The 17,786-nt window shown below is 40.2% G+C and overlaps 1 protein-coding gene across 11 annotated transcripts in view; it reads left to right on the top strand.

Annotated features, from left to right (window-relative positions):
- ryr3 (ryanodine receptor 3) overlaps positions 1-17,786 on the top strand; it is a 370,356-nt gene that overhangs the window by 215,180 nt on the left and 137,390 nt on the right. For 8 of the 11 annotated variants that reach the window (XM_043697975.2, XM_043697971.2, XM_043697980.2 and 5 more), the window contains 7 exons: positions 440-572; positions 1,345-1,448; positions 3,957-4,092; positions 7,774-7,954; positions 11,050-11,152; positions 11,388-11,508; positions 17,193-17,362. In XM_043697975.2, the coding sequence (XP_043553910.2) occupies positions 440-572; positions 1,345-1,448; positions 3,957-4,092; positions 7,774-7,954; positions 11,050-11,152; positions 11,388-11,508; positions 17,193-17,362 (948 nt within the window). The remainder of the gene's footprint in view (positions 1-439; positions 573-1,344; positions 1,449-3,956; positions 4,093-7,773; positions 7,955-11,049; positions 11,153-11,387; positions 11,509-17,192; positions 17,363-17,786) is intronic. The other 3 variants (XM_043697973.2, XM_043697981.2, XM_043697979.2) reach the window with 1 other exon arrangement.

Raw genomic sequence — 17,786 nt, 5'->3', positions numbered from 1 at the left:
ACTTCTTCCTCTTAAATGTTTTAAGGAAATGAGACCATCTCTGGAGCTTGTTTGAATCCCAAAATCTTAGACAAGTGTTTCAGTTGAGCTAGTCACCTGTTGGAGGGAAGATAAGTTGGTTCAGGTAGATCATCATTGAGAGATTCTTCCTCCACTTTCGTGCAACTCTTGGCTTAACTGCCATTCTCTCTCACAAGGTGAATGTTTAAAAGAGATTTACCTTAATCAAAAATGTATTATTAATGATAATGTATCCTGGGTTATTTGGCATTTATTCCTTCTAATTTATGTTTGACAATATGCTGAGATTTTAAAAATGAATTTTACGCTCAGCCGCAAGTAAGGAATTTCACAGGGTAGTATTTAAACTTGGTGTTTACTTCATTGCATTGTGCTCAGCAATGTTTTTTTTAAATCTTTCTTTTTGTCTTTGTTTTAGGAGATTGCTTTCCCTGAAATGGTAGCTAGCTGCTGTCGATTCCTCTGCTACTTCTGTCGTATCAGCCGTCAGAATCAGAAGGCCATGTTTGACCATCTCAGTTACTTGCTGGAAAATAGCAGTGTTGGACTGGGTACCTAGTTTAATTTTAACCGATGAGGTCATTCCATGTGAATAGATAGGTGTCACAACACTGATCTTGTGCTCAGAGGTCAGGACGAGACAAGATCTCTGGTTTCTGCGGTCCACATTTGCCAAGGACTGAGGTCTTTTCTTTTTCACCTGTTCAAATAGTTGGAAGGCTGGCAGAGAATGCTTTTTAGATCCCAGATTAGAACAAAAAAAAATGTTTTCTGGGTAACTAGATTTTGCAAAGGTTCTTGATTGAACATCCAGCTCTGCCACCTGGTTCGAAAAGATGCAACATTTTCTTGATGTTTTCTCCCCTTATTTCTTTCGCTGATGTTTTGCATGTAATGCAGTTTTTAATGCAGATTGTATTTTTCCAGAATACAAGAAATGGAACCTCCTTCATGAACATTTGATATGAGCACTTAACTTACGTGAATATATTTAGTTACGTCATGACAACATTATTAGTAGAAAGTGAAAAATAATTAACCAGCTGACAAGGTGAATGGTAGATGGACTGATTGCTTAGTGAATTTAATACTGGAATTCTCTAGCCATACTTTATCGGCTGTACAGTCATACTCCATTGGTAACTGTGGGAGAGGCTGCCCTCTGTTGTATGAATGGTCAAACTGCAAACACATTTCCCTGTGTCAGCTACGGTATCCTGTCTTATATATTTACACCATGCATATTGGCTGCTGAGGGCTGATTTATTTGATATAAGTGGTAGAGTTTACATCAGGTTAAACCTATTTATTTTCTGCACGTAGCGTCACCCAGCATGCGAGGTTCTACTCCTCTGGATGTGGCAGCTGCCTCTGTCATGGATAACAATGAGCTTGCTCTGGACTTGCAGGAGCCTGACTTGGATAAGGTAATGCACCTAATATGAGGGTTTTTTCTTCCTCTGATTTTGTTTGGAGACAGTGTGAAAGCATCTTGCCTGAAGTGTACTGTACCCATCCCATAATATTGACAATTTAACTACTGTTGAGCTTCATTAAAATTTAAGCAAAGACTGAGTGTATATGATGCACCATTGACAATTCAGCAAAAGAAAGAGTAGTATTGGTCCATTGTCGCCAATTTGGTCCATCCATTGGTGATTAGTAAGCCTGCTCAAATCAACAAGAATTATTTACAGTTTCTTACCCACTGAACCAGTTTAGTTGCTTTGAATTTGGATTTTTTTTTTCTGTTGAGTCAATTTCTTCCCCCAGCTCCCTGCATTGTTCACTCATCTGATCAATCTACGCTCCGTTACCAATGCCAGAATCCGTTCTGTAGTTCAGTGTCTCAGATGCCAGCCCTTTCTTAAACTCCACTGCAATCTGTGTTGGAGAGCACAGTTAAGTGGACAAAATTATGTCAGTCAGTAGGTGGAGCACAAGACAAGTGAAGTGTGGATATGAAGAATAATGAGTCATAGAGTTATACAACACAGATTTAGTCCCTTCAGTCAACTCATCCATGCCAACCAGATATCCGAAACTAATCTAGTTCCATTTGCCAATATTTGGCCCTCTAAACTGTTCCTATTCATGTCCCCGTCTATATGGCTTTTAAATTTTGTAATCTTATGGCAGCTCATTACATAAACATCTCACCCTCTGTGTGAAAAGGTTGCCCCTTAGCACCCTTTTAAGTTTTTCTCCTCTCACCTTAACCTACGTCATCTATTTTTGGATTCTCTCTACCCTGAGGAAAAGATCTTGGCTATTCACCTTATCCATGCCGCTCATGATATTATAAACCTCTTTAAGGTCCCCCCACAGCCTCCGACGACCAAGGGAAGATACTCAGCTCAAACCCTCTAACCCCAGCAATACCCTTATAAATCTTTACTGAACTATTTCAAGTTTGACAACATCTTTCCTAAAGCAGAGAGACCAGAACTGAGTACAATATTCCAAAAGTAGCCTAACCAATGTCCCGTACAGCTGCAACATGACATCCCAACTCCTATTCTCAATGCATTGACCAATAATGGCAAACATAGCAGGGTGCTGGTGGAGGAAGAATAATTTTGATCTTAAGATTTCTCTTTGGTTCTGGATGTGTGAAGCAGCTAACTATTTTCAGCGGGCTGGATGTGAGTTGGTGGGGTGGTGACAGGATGAACTTTCTGTACTGTGATGGTAAATTATCCAAGAAAGATCAAGTGAATGAGTTCACCTGTCAGCCAGTGTGATAACCCTGTGTTTTTGTCTTGCAAAGGGGCTACACTTCAAGAGTAGTTTATTGGCTGTAAGCACTTCAGGACATCCAGAAATAGTGACAAAGGCTTTTTAAATGCATGTCTTTGTATCCTTTTTGCCTTCACAAATCCTTGGCAGATTGTTGATGGGATATGATGGTTGCTAGTGTTGATGTTAACTTAAGATGAAAGTGCTGCTGCTTCTATCATACACTAATAACATTCTGTAGTAATCCCAAATTCAGTAAAATCATATTTCTTTCTCACAAGATAAAATATTACAACCAATCTTGACAGCACTAGCTTGAATTTAACTTGCACTTTCATCTAAACAGCAGTTCTAAAATCAATAGTGTGAGCTAGCAGTTAGCCCTGAAATGTATTAGGTTCTATTGTTGAATAATCTATATGTAACGGCCTCTAAAATCAGAAATTTGAAGTTTATTTTGCTGCAGCCTCCTCATAAAGCAGTATCCATGAAAACATCTATAGAGGAAGTTCAGGTGCAGTACTGCTAAAGGACAAATAAATAAAAAGTTTCCTCTGCATTACATGAATTTGAGTCACATTGCTACAATAGTGTTATGCTGGCTTTCACCTTATGAAAGTGCAGCTCATATTGAGAATGGATTTTTGGAACAAATATTTATTTGCAGGATCGGAAAATATAAAAACTACTAAGATGTTTGTGAATAGATTTTAATTGTGCAGAATTATCACTTGTTTTCTGTCATTTTCTCTACATTTTGTACAGTGTTAATGTGATTTGTGATTAAATTAGCAGGAATGTGCAACTGTTTATCTTTAATTTAGTATGAAATATTTTAATTTGTTCACTGATTAAATTTCACTCAGATCATTGGATCTATTCCCAATTGATTAACTTTAGCTAGTACAGTACTTACATCAGTTCAAGTTCAAATGTAGATAATAGAACAGCACAAGTGTGTAGATTTATAAGTTGTGACAATTGATGCTCATCAGATCTTTGATGAACAGATAATGTGAAACATCAGTAATTTTACTGTTTTAGACTGGATATTGACTTATGAAGGTCTGCATTGTGACAATATAAGGTGAAAGAAACATGGGGATTTTAAAACTTCATGACTGAAGGATTTAATTAAAATTGTTATGTATGTAAATAAGAGACAAGTGACAAAAACTAATATTTACATTTGACAGGTTGTGACCTACCTGGCGGGTTGTGGCTTACAAAGTTGTCCCATGCTAGTGGCCAAGGGTTATCCTGATATTGGTTGGAATCCTATTGAAGGGGAACGTTACCTGCTTTTCTTACGATTTGCAGTGTTTGTCAATGGTAGGTTTGATGCCTTGATTTCTTATTGTAGTTGTATGGTAAGCTTCAAAACAAAATCTGGATATATCATGGTAAAGTCAAAGTCTTGGAAAGTATCTGTCTTGACAAGGCATGGATTTGATTTTGGAGAAATATTTTGTTAATTTTTCTCATTTAAAAAATAAGTCTCCTTCCATTCAGTTTCCCTTGCTCTTCATTGTTCTGGCACCTTCTCCCAATCCTCTTTCTCTGACATTGAACAGAATTGTTTCCCATTACTGTAGCTCCTAGTCACCAGTCTCCCTGGGCCACGCTGCTCCAGAAAACAATTTACTATTGATTAATGATGGTGGTGTGTTGGAGTTCACACAGAATCTGGGGGTTGCTATGGTAACTTGGAACCATGGGTGGTGATGGCAGAGGCTCAAACATTCTTTCCATCAGAAATCTCTTTCTGTTACCAACTGTTACTCTCTCTTACTCACATTGGTGTGGGTTAGAAGGATTTGGAGGTTGACTCTCGACCTGATTAGCTGTGATATAACATGTTTTGCAATGGGGCCCTACCTTTAAATTTGCATGTAACAGTACGAGACTTCCATTATGAATAGGGAAGGAGAGGTAATAGCACTTATGAGATGCACAAAACGATTGGTTGCTGATGATGTTAGATTTGGATATCAATAACTTTAAATTAGTGTTGCCAGCAGCAACAGCACTGAGAATTCCACTGTTGTAAAACTCTCTCCATTGTCAGTTCAATTTTTCTTGCTTTTCTCTCTGCCTCTTTCCATGCTCCCTTCCTGTTGGTTTAACTCTAACGTCTTTGCATTTCTGCTCTCCCCTCTCCAAACTTTTTTCACATTTTTGTCTGTTCCTTCTGTTTGGCTGAAAGAGATTGCTACCTATAGTAAAAAGGGGGAAGAAACTCACCTGATGAATTACAGCTGAACTACAGTTGAGAATTAAATATGTCACAGAAATACATCACTGAAATACAGTGATTAGGGGGAAGGAGCAGATGTAGTTTCACTCAAAACCCATTCATTTGCGCAGAATGAAAATCAAGCCCAATTTTAGTGATACTGTAGCCCTACTCTATTCATCCTATTACTTTGCAAGCCATCCTGGAATAGCTTGTTTCCCCCTTCACCAAAATAAAATTATCACTTCAAATAGTTAACATAACTTTAATGTGAACTCAGAACGATTTCATTCTGAAATAGCACTGCTTGGGGGAGGGAGCAGTTATTTTATAACACATTGGCAATCATAATGGAAAAACATGTGAAGGGCTACTATTCTCAGAGTAAACGAGTAGAACTCTTGAGAGTTCTACCAACCACAGAGACCAGATCTTGAAGATGACTTCTTCTTCTGCTTGAATTCTCTACCCAAAAGAAGGTCCAAATCACAGCACTCCAACCTCCCGAGAGAAATGCATGGAATCAATCCCAGCTAGAATGGGGTTTGAAACCTGTGCTGTTGCCACAATTTGATCCACCAGCCAACTGGCTCACAACCCCTCTGTCCCTAAGCAGTCTGAGTTGCTGTGACACCACGCACTTTTACATGCATGTTAGAGCCTGGAGCCACAGATATTGATGGGCTCTAACATTTTATATCACATGGTTGACCAGGAAGCTCTTCTGCATTTCACAGTCTCCATTGATACTTGTTGGAGATTAATACCTAATCCTTTTTTTGCTAGATTAGGAACTTGTTTGGCCATTGAGTTCTGTTCTTGGACTTGAACTAAGAGCTTCTGGTTCAGAGGTGGTGATGTGCCACATGATTTCTTGAAGGAAACTACAGCTACCGGAATGAAAGTTATGGTTGATTAGTGCGGCCTGACACAAGAGTCATTTAAGATCCCATATAGCATTGGAGAGACACAGCACATTTCTGGAGGCAAGATATAATGGGTGCCATTTTGGCCTGGGCATGAGTGAGCAGGCAGTGAATGCCCACTGGAAGTTGGCAGAATCATAATACCAATCAAAATAAACTGCTGATTTGCCGTTAGCTCTACCATTTTGGTGTTTCAGTTAATGCCATTTCCAAATCATGCATAACCCCCCAGCATTGCTCTTTAAAGGGACTGTCTACTCACAAATTAATTGCTGTTGATTTCCTCTGGAAGTTGCTGCAATTCTATAAGATTCTGGAGCTTTCAATTGTTGCATTAATCTGCAGGAACCAGTTTGGCAGGAGTTTGAGAACTTTTTGATGACATTGCACTTCTGCACGAACATTATCAAAATACTGTGGATACTCCAATTCTGAAATAAAAATAGAAAATACTGGAGAAATTCAGCAAGTCTGGCAGCATCTGAGGAGAGAGAAACACAGAGTTAATGTTTCAATTCTTGCTGAAACTGAAAGCGGAAAATGGTAGTTTTTAATCTATTGACAAAAGGGTGAGAGGAGGGAGTGAACAAGTGAAATGGTGAGGGTGCTCAGAGCAAAGAAAAGAATGTGCTAATGGTAGTAAAGGGGCAAGGGAAGAGGGGTCACAACATTAATGATGCTTTTTATTAAGCTGAATCCCCTCTAAATCTACTCAGCCATGCATAATACCAGTAATCACCATCATAATTCTATTCTAGAATCATACAGCTTGAAAACAGACCCTTTGGTCTAACCAGTCCATGCCGAACATAATACCAAACTAAACTAGTCCCACCTACCTGCTGCTGGCACGTATCCCTCCAAACCTTTCCTGTTCATTTACTTATCCAAATGTCTTTTAAATGTTATGATTATATCCACATGCACTAAATTCCCTCAGGAAATTCAGTCCATATTTGAACCACCCTCTGCATAAATATTTGCCACTCGTGTCTTTTTTAAATCTCACTCCTCTTACCTTAAAATGGGCCCCCTAGTCTTGAAATCCCCATCCTCGGGAAAAGACAACTACCATTCACTCTATCCATCCCCCTTATTATTTTATAAACTTCTGTCAGGTTGCCCCTTAACCTCCTCCGCTCAGTGTAAAACGTCCCAGCCTATTCAGCCTTTCTTTATAACTCAAACTTTCCATACCCAGCAACATCCTGGTTAATCTCTTCTGAACCCTCTACACTGTCCCTTTCCTCTATCAATGCACCTACTTGACCACAATGCATAAATAAAAGCCATCACAACCAGAGACAGCAGGAGCTGCACAGGCAGATCCAGACGCCTGATGGAGGAGATGGTGCTGACCATTTCTGCTTCTTTCCATCTGTGAAGAGTTATTAAAGTCCTGAAGTTTAGAGTATCACAGTTGTTTTGCTGTTCTTCCATCTCTTCCAAATTCGAATCCGTTGTAGCCTGACTTGCAGTTATTGTAATCACAAGGCCTGTTCAATTTAAGGAGTAGTGGCATCAACTACCACAACATAACTGTAACTGGTAATCTGTTTGAGACAACTGATTTGAGAGATACATACTCTTTCCAGGTCTGTTTTTCTTAAGTAATGCTTCCAAGCCCATAATAGCCATTGAAAAAACTTTTAAGTTTTTTTTTGATATTGTGTTCTGGATACAACTTTTCATTTCAATCCAGGCCTTAGTACTTCCGCACGTTAATGTCCATTGAAAGAAAAGCTGAGATATTCAGACAAGCATTGCAGTTGGTCTGAAACCCTTTCCCCTTTTGCTTCTCTATGCTTTCATGAATTTGTTGTGTAAAATTGAATCCTACTGTTCCTCAAGGTGAAAGTGTTGAAGAAAACGCAAGTGTTGTGGTGAAGTTGTTGATTCGTCGTCCAGAGTGCTTTGGCCCTGCTCTGAGGGGTGAAGGAGGACATGGCTTATTAGCTGCAATGAAAGATGCGATTGAAATCTCAGAAGATCCATGCCGCGATCTCCCTCCAACTGAAGCTAGGGAAGATGGGTGAGTCTTCATTTCCTTTGTAATACATTGCTGTTCTTGATTTGATGGCTTAAAAGGATTACAGCGGAACCTCGATTATTCAAAGGACATGGGCAGGGAGTATTTCATTCAGTTAATCAAACGCCGGATAACATAGTTTAGCCAAGCACTGGGACCTTGCGATCTTGTTTGGATAATCCAAAATTCGGATACTGGAGGTTCCTCTGTATGTGTAAGTTTTATTTATTTGTATTTATAAAATTTCAATCCTTTTCAAAGCTTTTGCTTACATATTAACTGAAATTATGCAGTCAGTGACAAAAGCTAAAATGTATTGTCCAGAAAGATTTGATTAGGATCAACAGCATCAATATTTTCTTTACTTTTACATGGCTTTGAATCTGGTACTATTGGTCATATCTAATATTAGTGGAGCCACAAGACAGGCTGACCAAGACAGTCGTATTGAAGAATTCTCACTAACAACAAAACTGGAAGTAAAAAAGCAAGGATGATAAATTACCTTTTAATACCTTTATATGCTTTTCATCATAAGAATAACATATGAAACAAAGGTTCCCAAAGTGAGGGTTGCGTCGCCAAGTGTAACAAAGGGAAGGTCAAAGCTGAAAGTCTGATATTGCAGTTTCCGTGGTTGCAATTACTGACAACACCCCACCCCTGCTCTCCTAGATCTTCTCTCCCCACCTCCTTCCTGAATCATAGTAGGGAAAACCTTTGGGAAAACTGATGCAAAAGGTTGAACTTCAGATCAAATCATGGATTCTATGTTGATTGCATCTGCAAAGGTTTCAACTGAAGGAAACAAAGGGTCACTTCCCATTTGGCTTCATCTGAGCTTGCAGCACCTGTATGTTTGCTTGTCAACAAAGACACCTAAGTCCCTTGTTACTTTTGAAGCTCATAAGAAATACACTGCACGTCCTCTTAAGCTGGATAACCTCAGAGTTTTCCACATTATATTTCTCAGCCATGTTCTTGCTCATTCTCTGAACCTGTACAAATCTTCCTGAAGCTGGTTTGCAACTTTCTTCCAATTTGCATTCCCACTGAGCGTTGTCTCATCAGTAAATGTTGAAAATTACATTTGGTCCTTAACTCCAAATTATTAACATACATTGTGAACAGCTGGGGTGCAAGTCCTGAGCCTTGTGGTACCCCATTCATCGCAGACTGCCAAAATGAGAATGATCTAGTTAGGCCTACTCTCTGTTTTTTGTCTCTTAGCCAATCACTGATCAATGTCAGTATATTACCTCCTATCCCATGTGCTTTAATTTTTCTAACCAGCTTCCTCTGGGGGGGGACTTAATGAAAATGATTCGGAAAATCAAAGTATACTATGTTATTTATAATTGTGTTTGTAATAGTTTGAGAAAAAAACCCAATAAGTACATCAAACACAACTGCCCATTTGCAAACCTATGTTGCCTGTTCATAACTAAATTCATAATTGGCTATCTATCTCAGCCAATTTGTGTCCCATTAGCAACCAAATATCTATTTATCCAATCCTTTTTGGCAAATTCGAGCATTTTCCCTTCTACTGATATAAGGCCAGCAGGTCTGTAGTTCCCTGTTTTCTCACTTCCTTCTTAAATAGTAAAGTCATATTTGCTACCTTCAAATCCATAAGAAACATTCCAGAATCTACAGAATTTTGAAAGATAATCGCCAATGCACTATCTATCTCTGTAGCTACCTCCTTCAACACACTAGAATGTCAACCATTGGGTCCTGGGAATTTACAAACTTTCCGCCCTGTTAATTTCTCCAGTGCAATCTTCTCACTAATGCTAATTTTCCTGCAGTTCTAATTCTCCCTCACCACATGGATTGCTATTTCCTCTGTGAAAACCAAAGTAAAGTCATCATTTAGTTTCTTTTTTTCCCTTATGAATTCTCCTTATAGCCTGTAATGGACCCACATTTTTTAACCAAATATTTTCTTTTTACATATGTATACAAGATTTACAATCCACCTTTATAAGTTTTGCAAGATTGCACTCATATTCTATTTTCCTTTTCTTTGTCAGTTTCTTGGTCATCCTTTGTTGTATGCCCTCGAAAAATTCTTCCAATTCTCAGAGCAACTGATATTTTTGGCAACTTTATACTTTTCTTTAATCTTACACAACCTTGATATTCTGTTATTAGCTATGGTAAACTGACCTTTTTTGAGTTTTTGCACATTGAAGAAATGTACAGTTGAGGGCCATGGTTTAGGGTGAGCGGGGAAAGTTTTAAAAAGGACCGAAGGGCAAATTTTTCACATAGAAGGTGGTGCGTATATGGAAAGACCTGTCAGAGGAAATGGTGGAGGCTGGTACAATTACAACATACATGGAATGGGTATATGAATTGGGAGGGTTTAGAGGGATATGGACCAAGTGCTGGCAAATGAGACAGATTAATTTAGGATATCTGGTAGACATGGACAAGTTGGCCTGAAGGGTGTGTTTCTGGCTGTACATCTGTATGGCTCTGTGTAATAGTGTTTTATAACTATCCCAATACTTATGCACAATTATGTCTTTCCCAGTCCATCTCAACTAATTTGTGCCTAATGTTTTAATAACTTGCCATTTTGAAATTTAACATTTTTGCCTCAGAAGAACAACTGTACTTTTGTAGATAATGTCAAGTTTTAAATGTTGTGATAGAGCTCAAAAAGCATGCCATCTAGTTGGTTCCTCAGCATCCTGTTCTAGAAAGGCATCCCTAAAACATTCCAGAAACTCATCCTCTTCAGCTTTATTGCTCGAGTAGTTTACCCAGTCTTTACACAGATTGAAGTTACCCATAATAACTGTGTTACCCATGCTACTTGCTTCTACCATTCCCTGTTAATGTCATGCCCCACACTACCCTAAATAAATAAATTTGGCCGATAAATAAGTTCAACCAATGTCTGCTGTCCCTTGCTGTTTCTGAAATTCGCTCAAACAGTTTTTACACATTGTTCTTCTGATCTCAGGTCCTCCCTTGCTAATGTACTGTTAAAGTTGTGGTCTAAATGTATCTAAATGGTCTAAATATATCTAAATGATAGCATACCATCTCATATCTATAAAAAATGAACTCTTAATTAACAGTAGTCAAGAGGAGGATGAGGAAATTGTACACATGGGTTATTCCATCATGTCCTTCTATTCTGCTCTGATTGATCTTCTCGGCCGATGTGCTCCAGAAATGCATGTAAGTAATATTTTTAAAAACAATATGTTTATTGAGTTCATTGAGATTATGGAGTGTTGAATCAATGGTAAATTATCAATTTCTGAAATATTTAATGTCATGAAGATTTATGGAAGGTGGTAATGATCCATTTTAAAGTCTTAAGTACAATAACAGGAACGCTTCTGAATTTATTTTGATTTTGAATGCATATCCTTGTTGTTACAAATCTACAACAATTTAACTATTGTATCAGCTAATCCAAGCAGGTAAAGGTGAAGCTATTCGAATCCGAGCAATACTCCGGTCCCTGGTGCCAACTGAGGATCTGGTGGGCATTATTAGTATTCCACTGAAATTGCCAGTTGTTAACCAAGGTATGCTATAAACCCTAATGTAATGTTGTAAACCGCATCACCTTTAATATAAACTAGAAGTCTTCCATGCTGTTCTCTGGAGTAAAATGACAAATTATGTTCTGATGGTCGGTGGATTATGTTGTACATTATATATGTAGAACATATGATTGCTTGTGACATTGTTTACAGAGAAAATGCTCATCTCCTTCAAACTGTCTTATTTTTCTGACTTAATTTTCTGTGCCATTTCGTTGTCTTCCATCTTTTCTATTTAGTGTCTGTAGTATGGCACTCTTGTTCACAAAGGGGTATCACCCAGACTTCCCATTCCTGTTTGTCATTCGTTCTGGACTTGTATACATACATCATAGGGTTGGATGTTGCTGTGTTACCAAACTCGCTTTGCCCATGTTAGAATATCATCTCGACACTTTAATGCCTAGGTCTTCCAGTCTCTGGATATTTGAGACTAGTGAGTGCCCCACAAGAACTCATAGGACACAGTGACTACAGGGAAATTGCCTGGGATGTATAAATGTCTGGTGGGCAGTTACCCAGCATCGAGAACCCTCTTTAAAAGTCCCCAACTTTGATTTAGATTTACAAGACTTCAGAGGATTCTAATTCACTGAGCTGAATAGTTACCTTGAAAGTGTTAGATAAAAGCCATGTCTTACTCCTGTAATGCGGTATAGATCTCCCCCTACTTCATAAGATCATAAGATATAGAAGCAGAATTAGACCATTTGATCCCATTCTACTGCCTTCTCTCCCTAAACCCCTTACTGTTCAAGAACCTATCTATCTCTGTCTTAAATATATTTAATGACTTGGCCTTCACAGCCTTCTGCAGCAATGAATGCCACAGGTTAACTACCCTCTGCTGAAGAAATTCCTCCCCATTTCAGTTCTGAAGGTTTGTCCCTTTACTCGAAGGCTGTGCCCTCAGGTTCTAGTCTCTCCTACTAGTGGAAACATCTTCCATGTCCACTCTATTCAGGCCTCTCAATATTGTGTATGCTTTAATCAGATTCCTCCTCATTCTTTTAAACTTCATCGAGCAGAGACCCTAAGTCCTCAACTGCTCCTCATATGACAAGCCTTTCCCACCTGGGATCATTCTTGTAAACCTCATGATTAGATTAGATCAGATTAGATTAGATTTCCAATAGTATGGAAACAGACCATTCGGCCCAACAAGTCCACACCAACCCTCCAAAGAGTAACCCACCCAGACCCATTCTCCTACCCTATATTTACGCCTGACTAATGCACCTAACATTATGGGCAATTTAGCATGGCCAATTCACCTAATCTGCACATCTTTAGACTGTGGGAGGAAACTAGAACACCTGAAGGAAACCCATGCAGACATGAGGAGAATATGCAAATTCCACACAGACACTTGCCCGAGGCTGGAATCGAACCTGGGTCCCTGGCACTGTGAGGCAGCGGTGCTAACCACTGAGCCACCATGCTCCACACCTACCCCCTCCGATCTCTTCTGGACCCCTTCCAAGGCTAGCACATCCTTCCTTAGATATGGGGCCCGCAACTACTCTCAAAATTCCAAATATGATCTGACCAGAGCCTTATACACCCTCAGCAGTACATTTCAGCTCTTGTACTCTAACCCTCTTGAAATGAATGTTATCATTGCATTTGTCTTCCTAAGTCATAGAGTCATAGAGATGTACAGCATGGAAACAGGCCCTTCGGTCCAACCTGTCCACGCCGACTAGATATCCCAACCCAATCTAGTCCCACCTGCCAGCACCCGGCCCATATCCCTCCAAACCCTTCCTATTCATATACCCATCCAAATGCCTCTTAAAAGTTGCAATTGTACCAGCCTCCACCACATCCTCTGGCAGCTCATTCCATACACGCACCACCCTCTGCGTGAAAAAGTTACCCCTTAGGTCTCTTTTATATCTTCCCCTCTCACCCTAAACCTATGCCCTCTAGTTCTGGACTCCCTGATCCCAGGAAAAAGACTTTGTCTATTTATCCTATCCATGCCCCTCATAATTTTGTAAACCTCTATAAGGTAACCCCTCAGCCTCTGACGCTCCAGGGAAAACAGCCCCAGCCTGTTCAGCCTCTCCGTATAGCTCAAATCCTCCAACCCTGGCAACATCCTTGTAAATCTTTTCTGAATCCTTTCAAGTTTCACAACATCTTTCCGATAGGAAGGAGACCAGAATTGCATGCAATATTACAACAGTGGCCTAACCGATGTCCTGTACAGCCGCAACATGACCTCCCAACTCCTGTACTCAATACTCTGACCAATACAGGAAAGCATACCAAACGCCTTCACTATCCTATCTACCTGCGATTCCACTTTCAAGGAGCTATAAAACCTGCAATCCAAAGTCTCTTTGTTCAGCAACACTCCCAAGGACCTTACCATTAAGTGTATAAGTCCTGCTAAGATTTGCTTTCCCAAAATGCAGCACCTCGCATTTATCGGAATTAAACTCCATCTGCCACTTCTCAGCCCATTGGCCCATCTGGTCCAGATCCTGTTGTAATCTGAGGTAATCCTCTTCGCTGTCCACTACACCTCCAGTTTTGGTGTCATCTGCAAACTAACTAATTGTACATCTTATGCTCGCGTCCAAATCATTTATGTAAGTGACAAAAAGTAGAGGACCCAGCACCACTGGTCACAGGCCTCCAAGTGCCAGCTGAATCTGAATGTTAATCTTAAAATAATCCTCAAGCAGGGCTCCAACGTTACTTTGTGCCACAGATTTCTGAAGATTTTCCCCAATTAGTAAAATGTCTATGCCATTATGCTTCCTACCAACATATGTAACATCACACTTCCCCGCACTGTTTTCAGGTACCACTTCTTTGCCCACTCTCCTCACCTGTCCAAGTCCTTCTGCAGTCTCCCCACTTCCTCAGCCCCTCTACCTATCTTTGTGTCATTTGCAACCTTGGCAACAATGCCTTCAGTTCCATCATCCAGAATATTAATGTATAATGTTAACAATTGTGGTCCCAACATGAACCCTTACGGAGCTCAACCGGTCACCAGCTGCCATCCTGAAAAAGAGCCTTTCATCCCTACTCTCTACCTTCTTCCAGTCCGCCAAGCCTCAATTCATATCACTGCCTTGCCCCAAACATCATGGACAGTTATATTATTTAGGAGACTCCTGTGCAGCACCTTGTCAAAGTTCTTCTGGATATCCAAATACATCATGTCCACTTGCTCTCCTTTACCTAACTTGCTTGTTACCTCCTCAAAGAATACAAATAGATTTGTCAGACATACCGAGTACTTCCAAGTGCTCTGCCATCTCATCCACCTCATCGTTAATAATGGGCTCTAAAATCTTTTATCTAAGTATTTTTATTGAAAAGCTTTTCAAAATCTTTTATGAAACATTTATATATAAAAAACCCCCATCAGTATTGAAAAAATAAACAGTACAAAGAACAAGGCCATAACATTTTACCAATGTTACTAAATAACCCACTATAAAATCTTATCACTGATCAGGGTCAGGTTCACTGGGCTATAATTTTCCATCTTCTGTCTCCCTCCATTCTTAGACACTGGATAATGCCCATCCCTCATCAATTTGACCACCTCTCCTAATCCTTAAACTTCCCAGCCCTCTGACTCCACCATATCCACTGCTGCCTAAAAACAGATGTGACTACCCCGATCCCCAATTACCACCATGACCTGACTACACCCCTCATGCACTAACTTCCTCTAACTCAACCTAATTAGCTGCATAACCCCTCCGACTATTGCTCCAATCCGATCTTACCATTCCACAAGACTAAATTATCCCCTGGTCTGACTTATGTCCTTTATCTGCCTACCACTTCACCCACTTACAATGCCCTCACGCATGTGCCACCCTAACTCCTGTTCACCTGCCACGCTACCCACTTCTTTTGTTGAGTGGTTTTATGCTCACACCCATGGGTTTGGTTTCAAGACAGTCTGCTCAAGGAGAAGACAAGGTCAAGAACTGACTAAAGGCTTCTTTATAATACCGTTTATTATTACATATTAAGGTTAAATACTGCAACATAGCAGTAATCAAAGGTCTACTACGCTCTTATCCCACTGTCACATTGTTGAATAAACTCTACTGCCTAATGCTAATCATCTATCTCTGCTTTCTCCTTTAACTCCTCCCACTGTGTGCTATTTATGCCAAGTGATGAGCAGCTGAATGCCATCATTGAAGGTTTGCTCTGGAGGGCTTGCAAACTCCCCTCATCCATCTGGAAAGCTATTCCCCATCACTTACCCACCTACCACTGTGTCCCCTTCATCAACCTACCTTCTCATCCACTTACACCTCACTAATCCTTCAAAGTGGCTTTAAACATTTAAATTGTAATTGCTTATTGAGGTATGGCAACTCATACCACTAAAATAGTGCCAAGGGCGGAACAGTGGCTCAGTGGTTAGTACTGCTGCCTCACAGCACCAGGAAAGCTGGTTCAATCCAGCCTCGGGCAACTGTCCATGTGGCATTTGCACATTCTCCCTCTGTCTTTGTGGGTTTCCTTTGGGTGTTCTGGTTTCACCCCACAGTCCAAAAATGTGCAGGTTAGGTGGGTTGGCCATGGTAAATGCAGGTAACAGGGATGGGAGGGGTGGTTGGGTGGGTCTGACTGGGATGCTCTTCCAAGGATCAGTACAGTCTCGATGGGCCAAATGCCTCTAACTGCATTGTAGGGACTCTTTGCTTCTATGAAAAAAAAAGGTGGGCTGACTTCCACAAAGATTCTCTGTGATGCTGTCTGAAAGGATTTGGTGAGTTCTGGAGGATCCTTCAGAAGAAGAAAGCTAATGGAATACTGGCCCTTATATCTAGAGAACTGGAGAACAAGGATATAGAAGTTATGCTGCAGTTCTGCCAATTCCTGATTCAACCCGACTTGCAGTACTGTGAGCGGATCTCAGTACCACATCTTCAAAAGGATAAATTGACCCTAAAGGGAGTCCATCATATGTTTACAAATTGATACCTAGACATGACGGGTTAAGTTGTGAGGGCAGATTATACAAATTAGGCCCATTTTCTCTCTGGGTGATCTGATCGAAGTCTTCGCGATAATAACAGGAAGAAACAAGGTAGATAAAGATAAACTATATCTATTGGCTGGGGATTTTAGAACTAGGTGGCACATTCTAAGAATTAGGGCCAGACCATTCAGGAGAGACATTGGGAAGCACTCTCTTCCACAAATGACAATGAATGCTGGATCAATTGTTAATTTCAAGAGATAGGTTATTTTTTGATAAGCACAAGTACTAAGGGATATGAGCCATAGGTAGATATGTGGAGGTTATGCCACAGATCAACCTTGATCTCATTGAATGGTGGAATAGACTTGAGGGGCTGATTGACCCACGCCTGTTCCTATGTACCGAGGACGTGCCTGAAGAGTCATAGGTAAGTAAGCGAACCATCTTGACTGGGCTCACACAGGAAAGATTGAGACTTGGGTGAGATGATGGGAAGTGAGTGTCATTCATGAACCTGCAACCAGGTAGAGTCAAACCTTCAAGAGACAACGTTGCACTTGGGGGCATTGTTGTTGTCGGACTCGTGTCAGTAATTTGAACATATTTAACACAATACCTGAACAATTTGCAATAATTGCTAAGCTGCAATTAAACAGCATTTTGAACATATATTTTGGTGCTTTGGCAGATGGAACTATTTCTGAGCCATCTATGTCTGCAAGTTTCTGTCCTGACCACAAGGCGCCCATGGTATTGTTTCTGGACCGTGTTTATGGTATTGAGGACCAAAGTTTCCTGCTTCATTTGCTGGAAGTTGGATTTTTACCTGATTTAAAAGCATCTGCTTCCCTTGAATCAGTAAGTCAACATAAAGGTGGCAAAGCTGCGCATATTTGATTTTCTTATGTGAACTGTTATTATTTATTTACACTTTTTCGCATGACTGTAAACTTCTCATGCCCATTAGGGTGGCCAGTGGTGGATATATGAATCTATTTTTTTAAAGGGAGGTAGTGTATGTTGGATAGATGTTTGGTCAGTTAGCTCAGTTGGCTGGCCAGTTGCTTAGTGGTACAGAGTGATGCAAACAACATGGGTTCAATTCCTACACTGGCTGAGGTCATCATGAGGCTCCCATCTTCTCAATCTCACCCCTCATCTGAGGCATTATGACTCTCAGGTTAAACTTGCCATCAATTGTCTCTCTCTCTCTCTCTAATGAGAGCCCTGAGGGTCTTGGGTTATGGTGACTTTACCTTACCTTATTCATATGAATATGCAC

The sequence above is a fragment of the Chiloscyllium plagiosum genome, unplaced genomic scaffold, assembly GCF_037043375.1.
Source record: "Chiloscyllium plagiosum isolate Xiang-an unplaced genomic scaffold, Cpla_swu_hap1 HiC_scaffold_8, whole genome shotgun sequence".
NCBI lineage: Eukaryota > Metazoa > Chordata > Chondrichthyes > Orectolobiformes > Hemiscylliidae > Chiloscyllium > Chiloscyllium plagiosum.
Note: the sequence above shows the minus strand (reverse complement) of the source record. Positions and strands in the feature narration are given on the sequence as shown.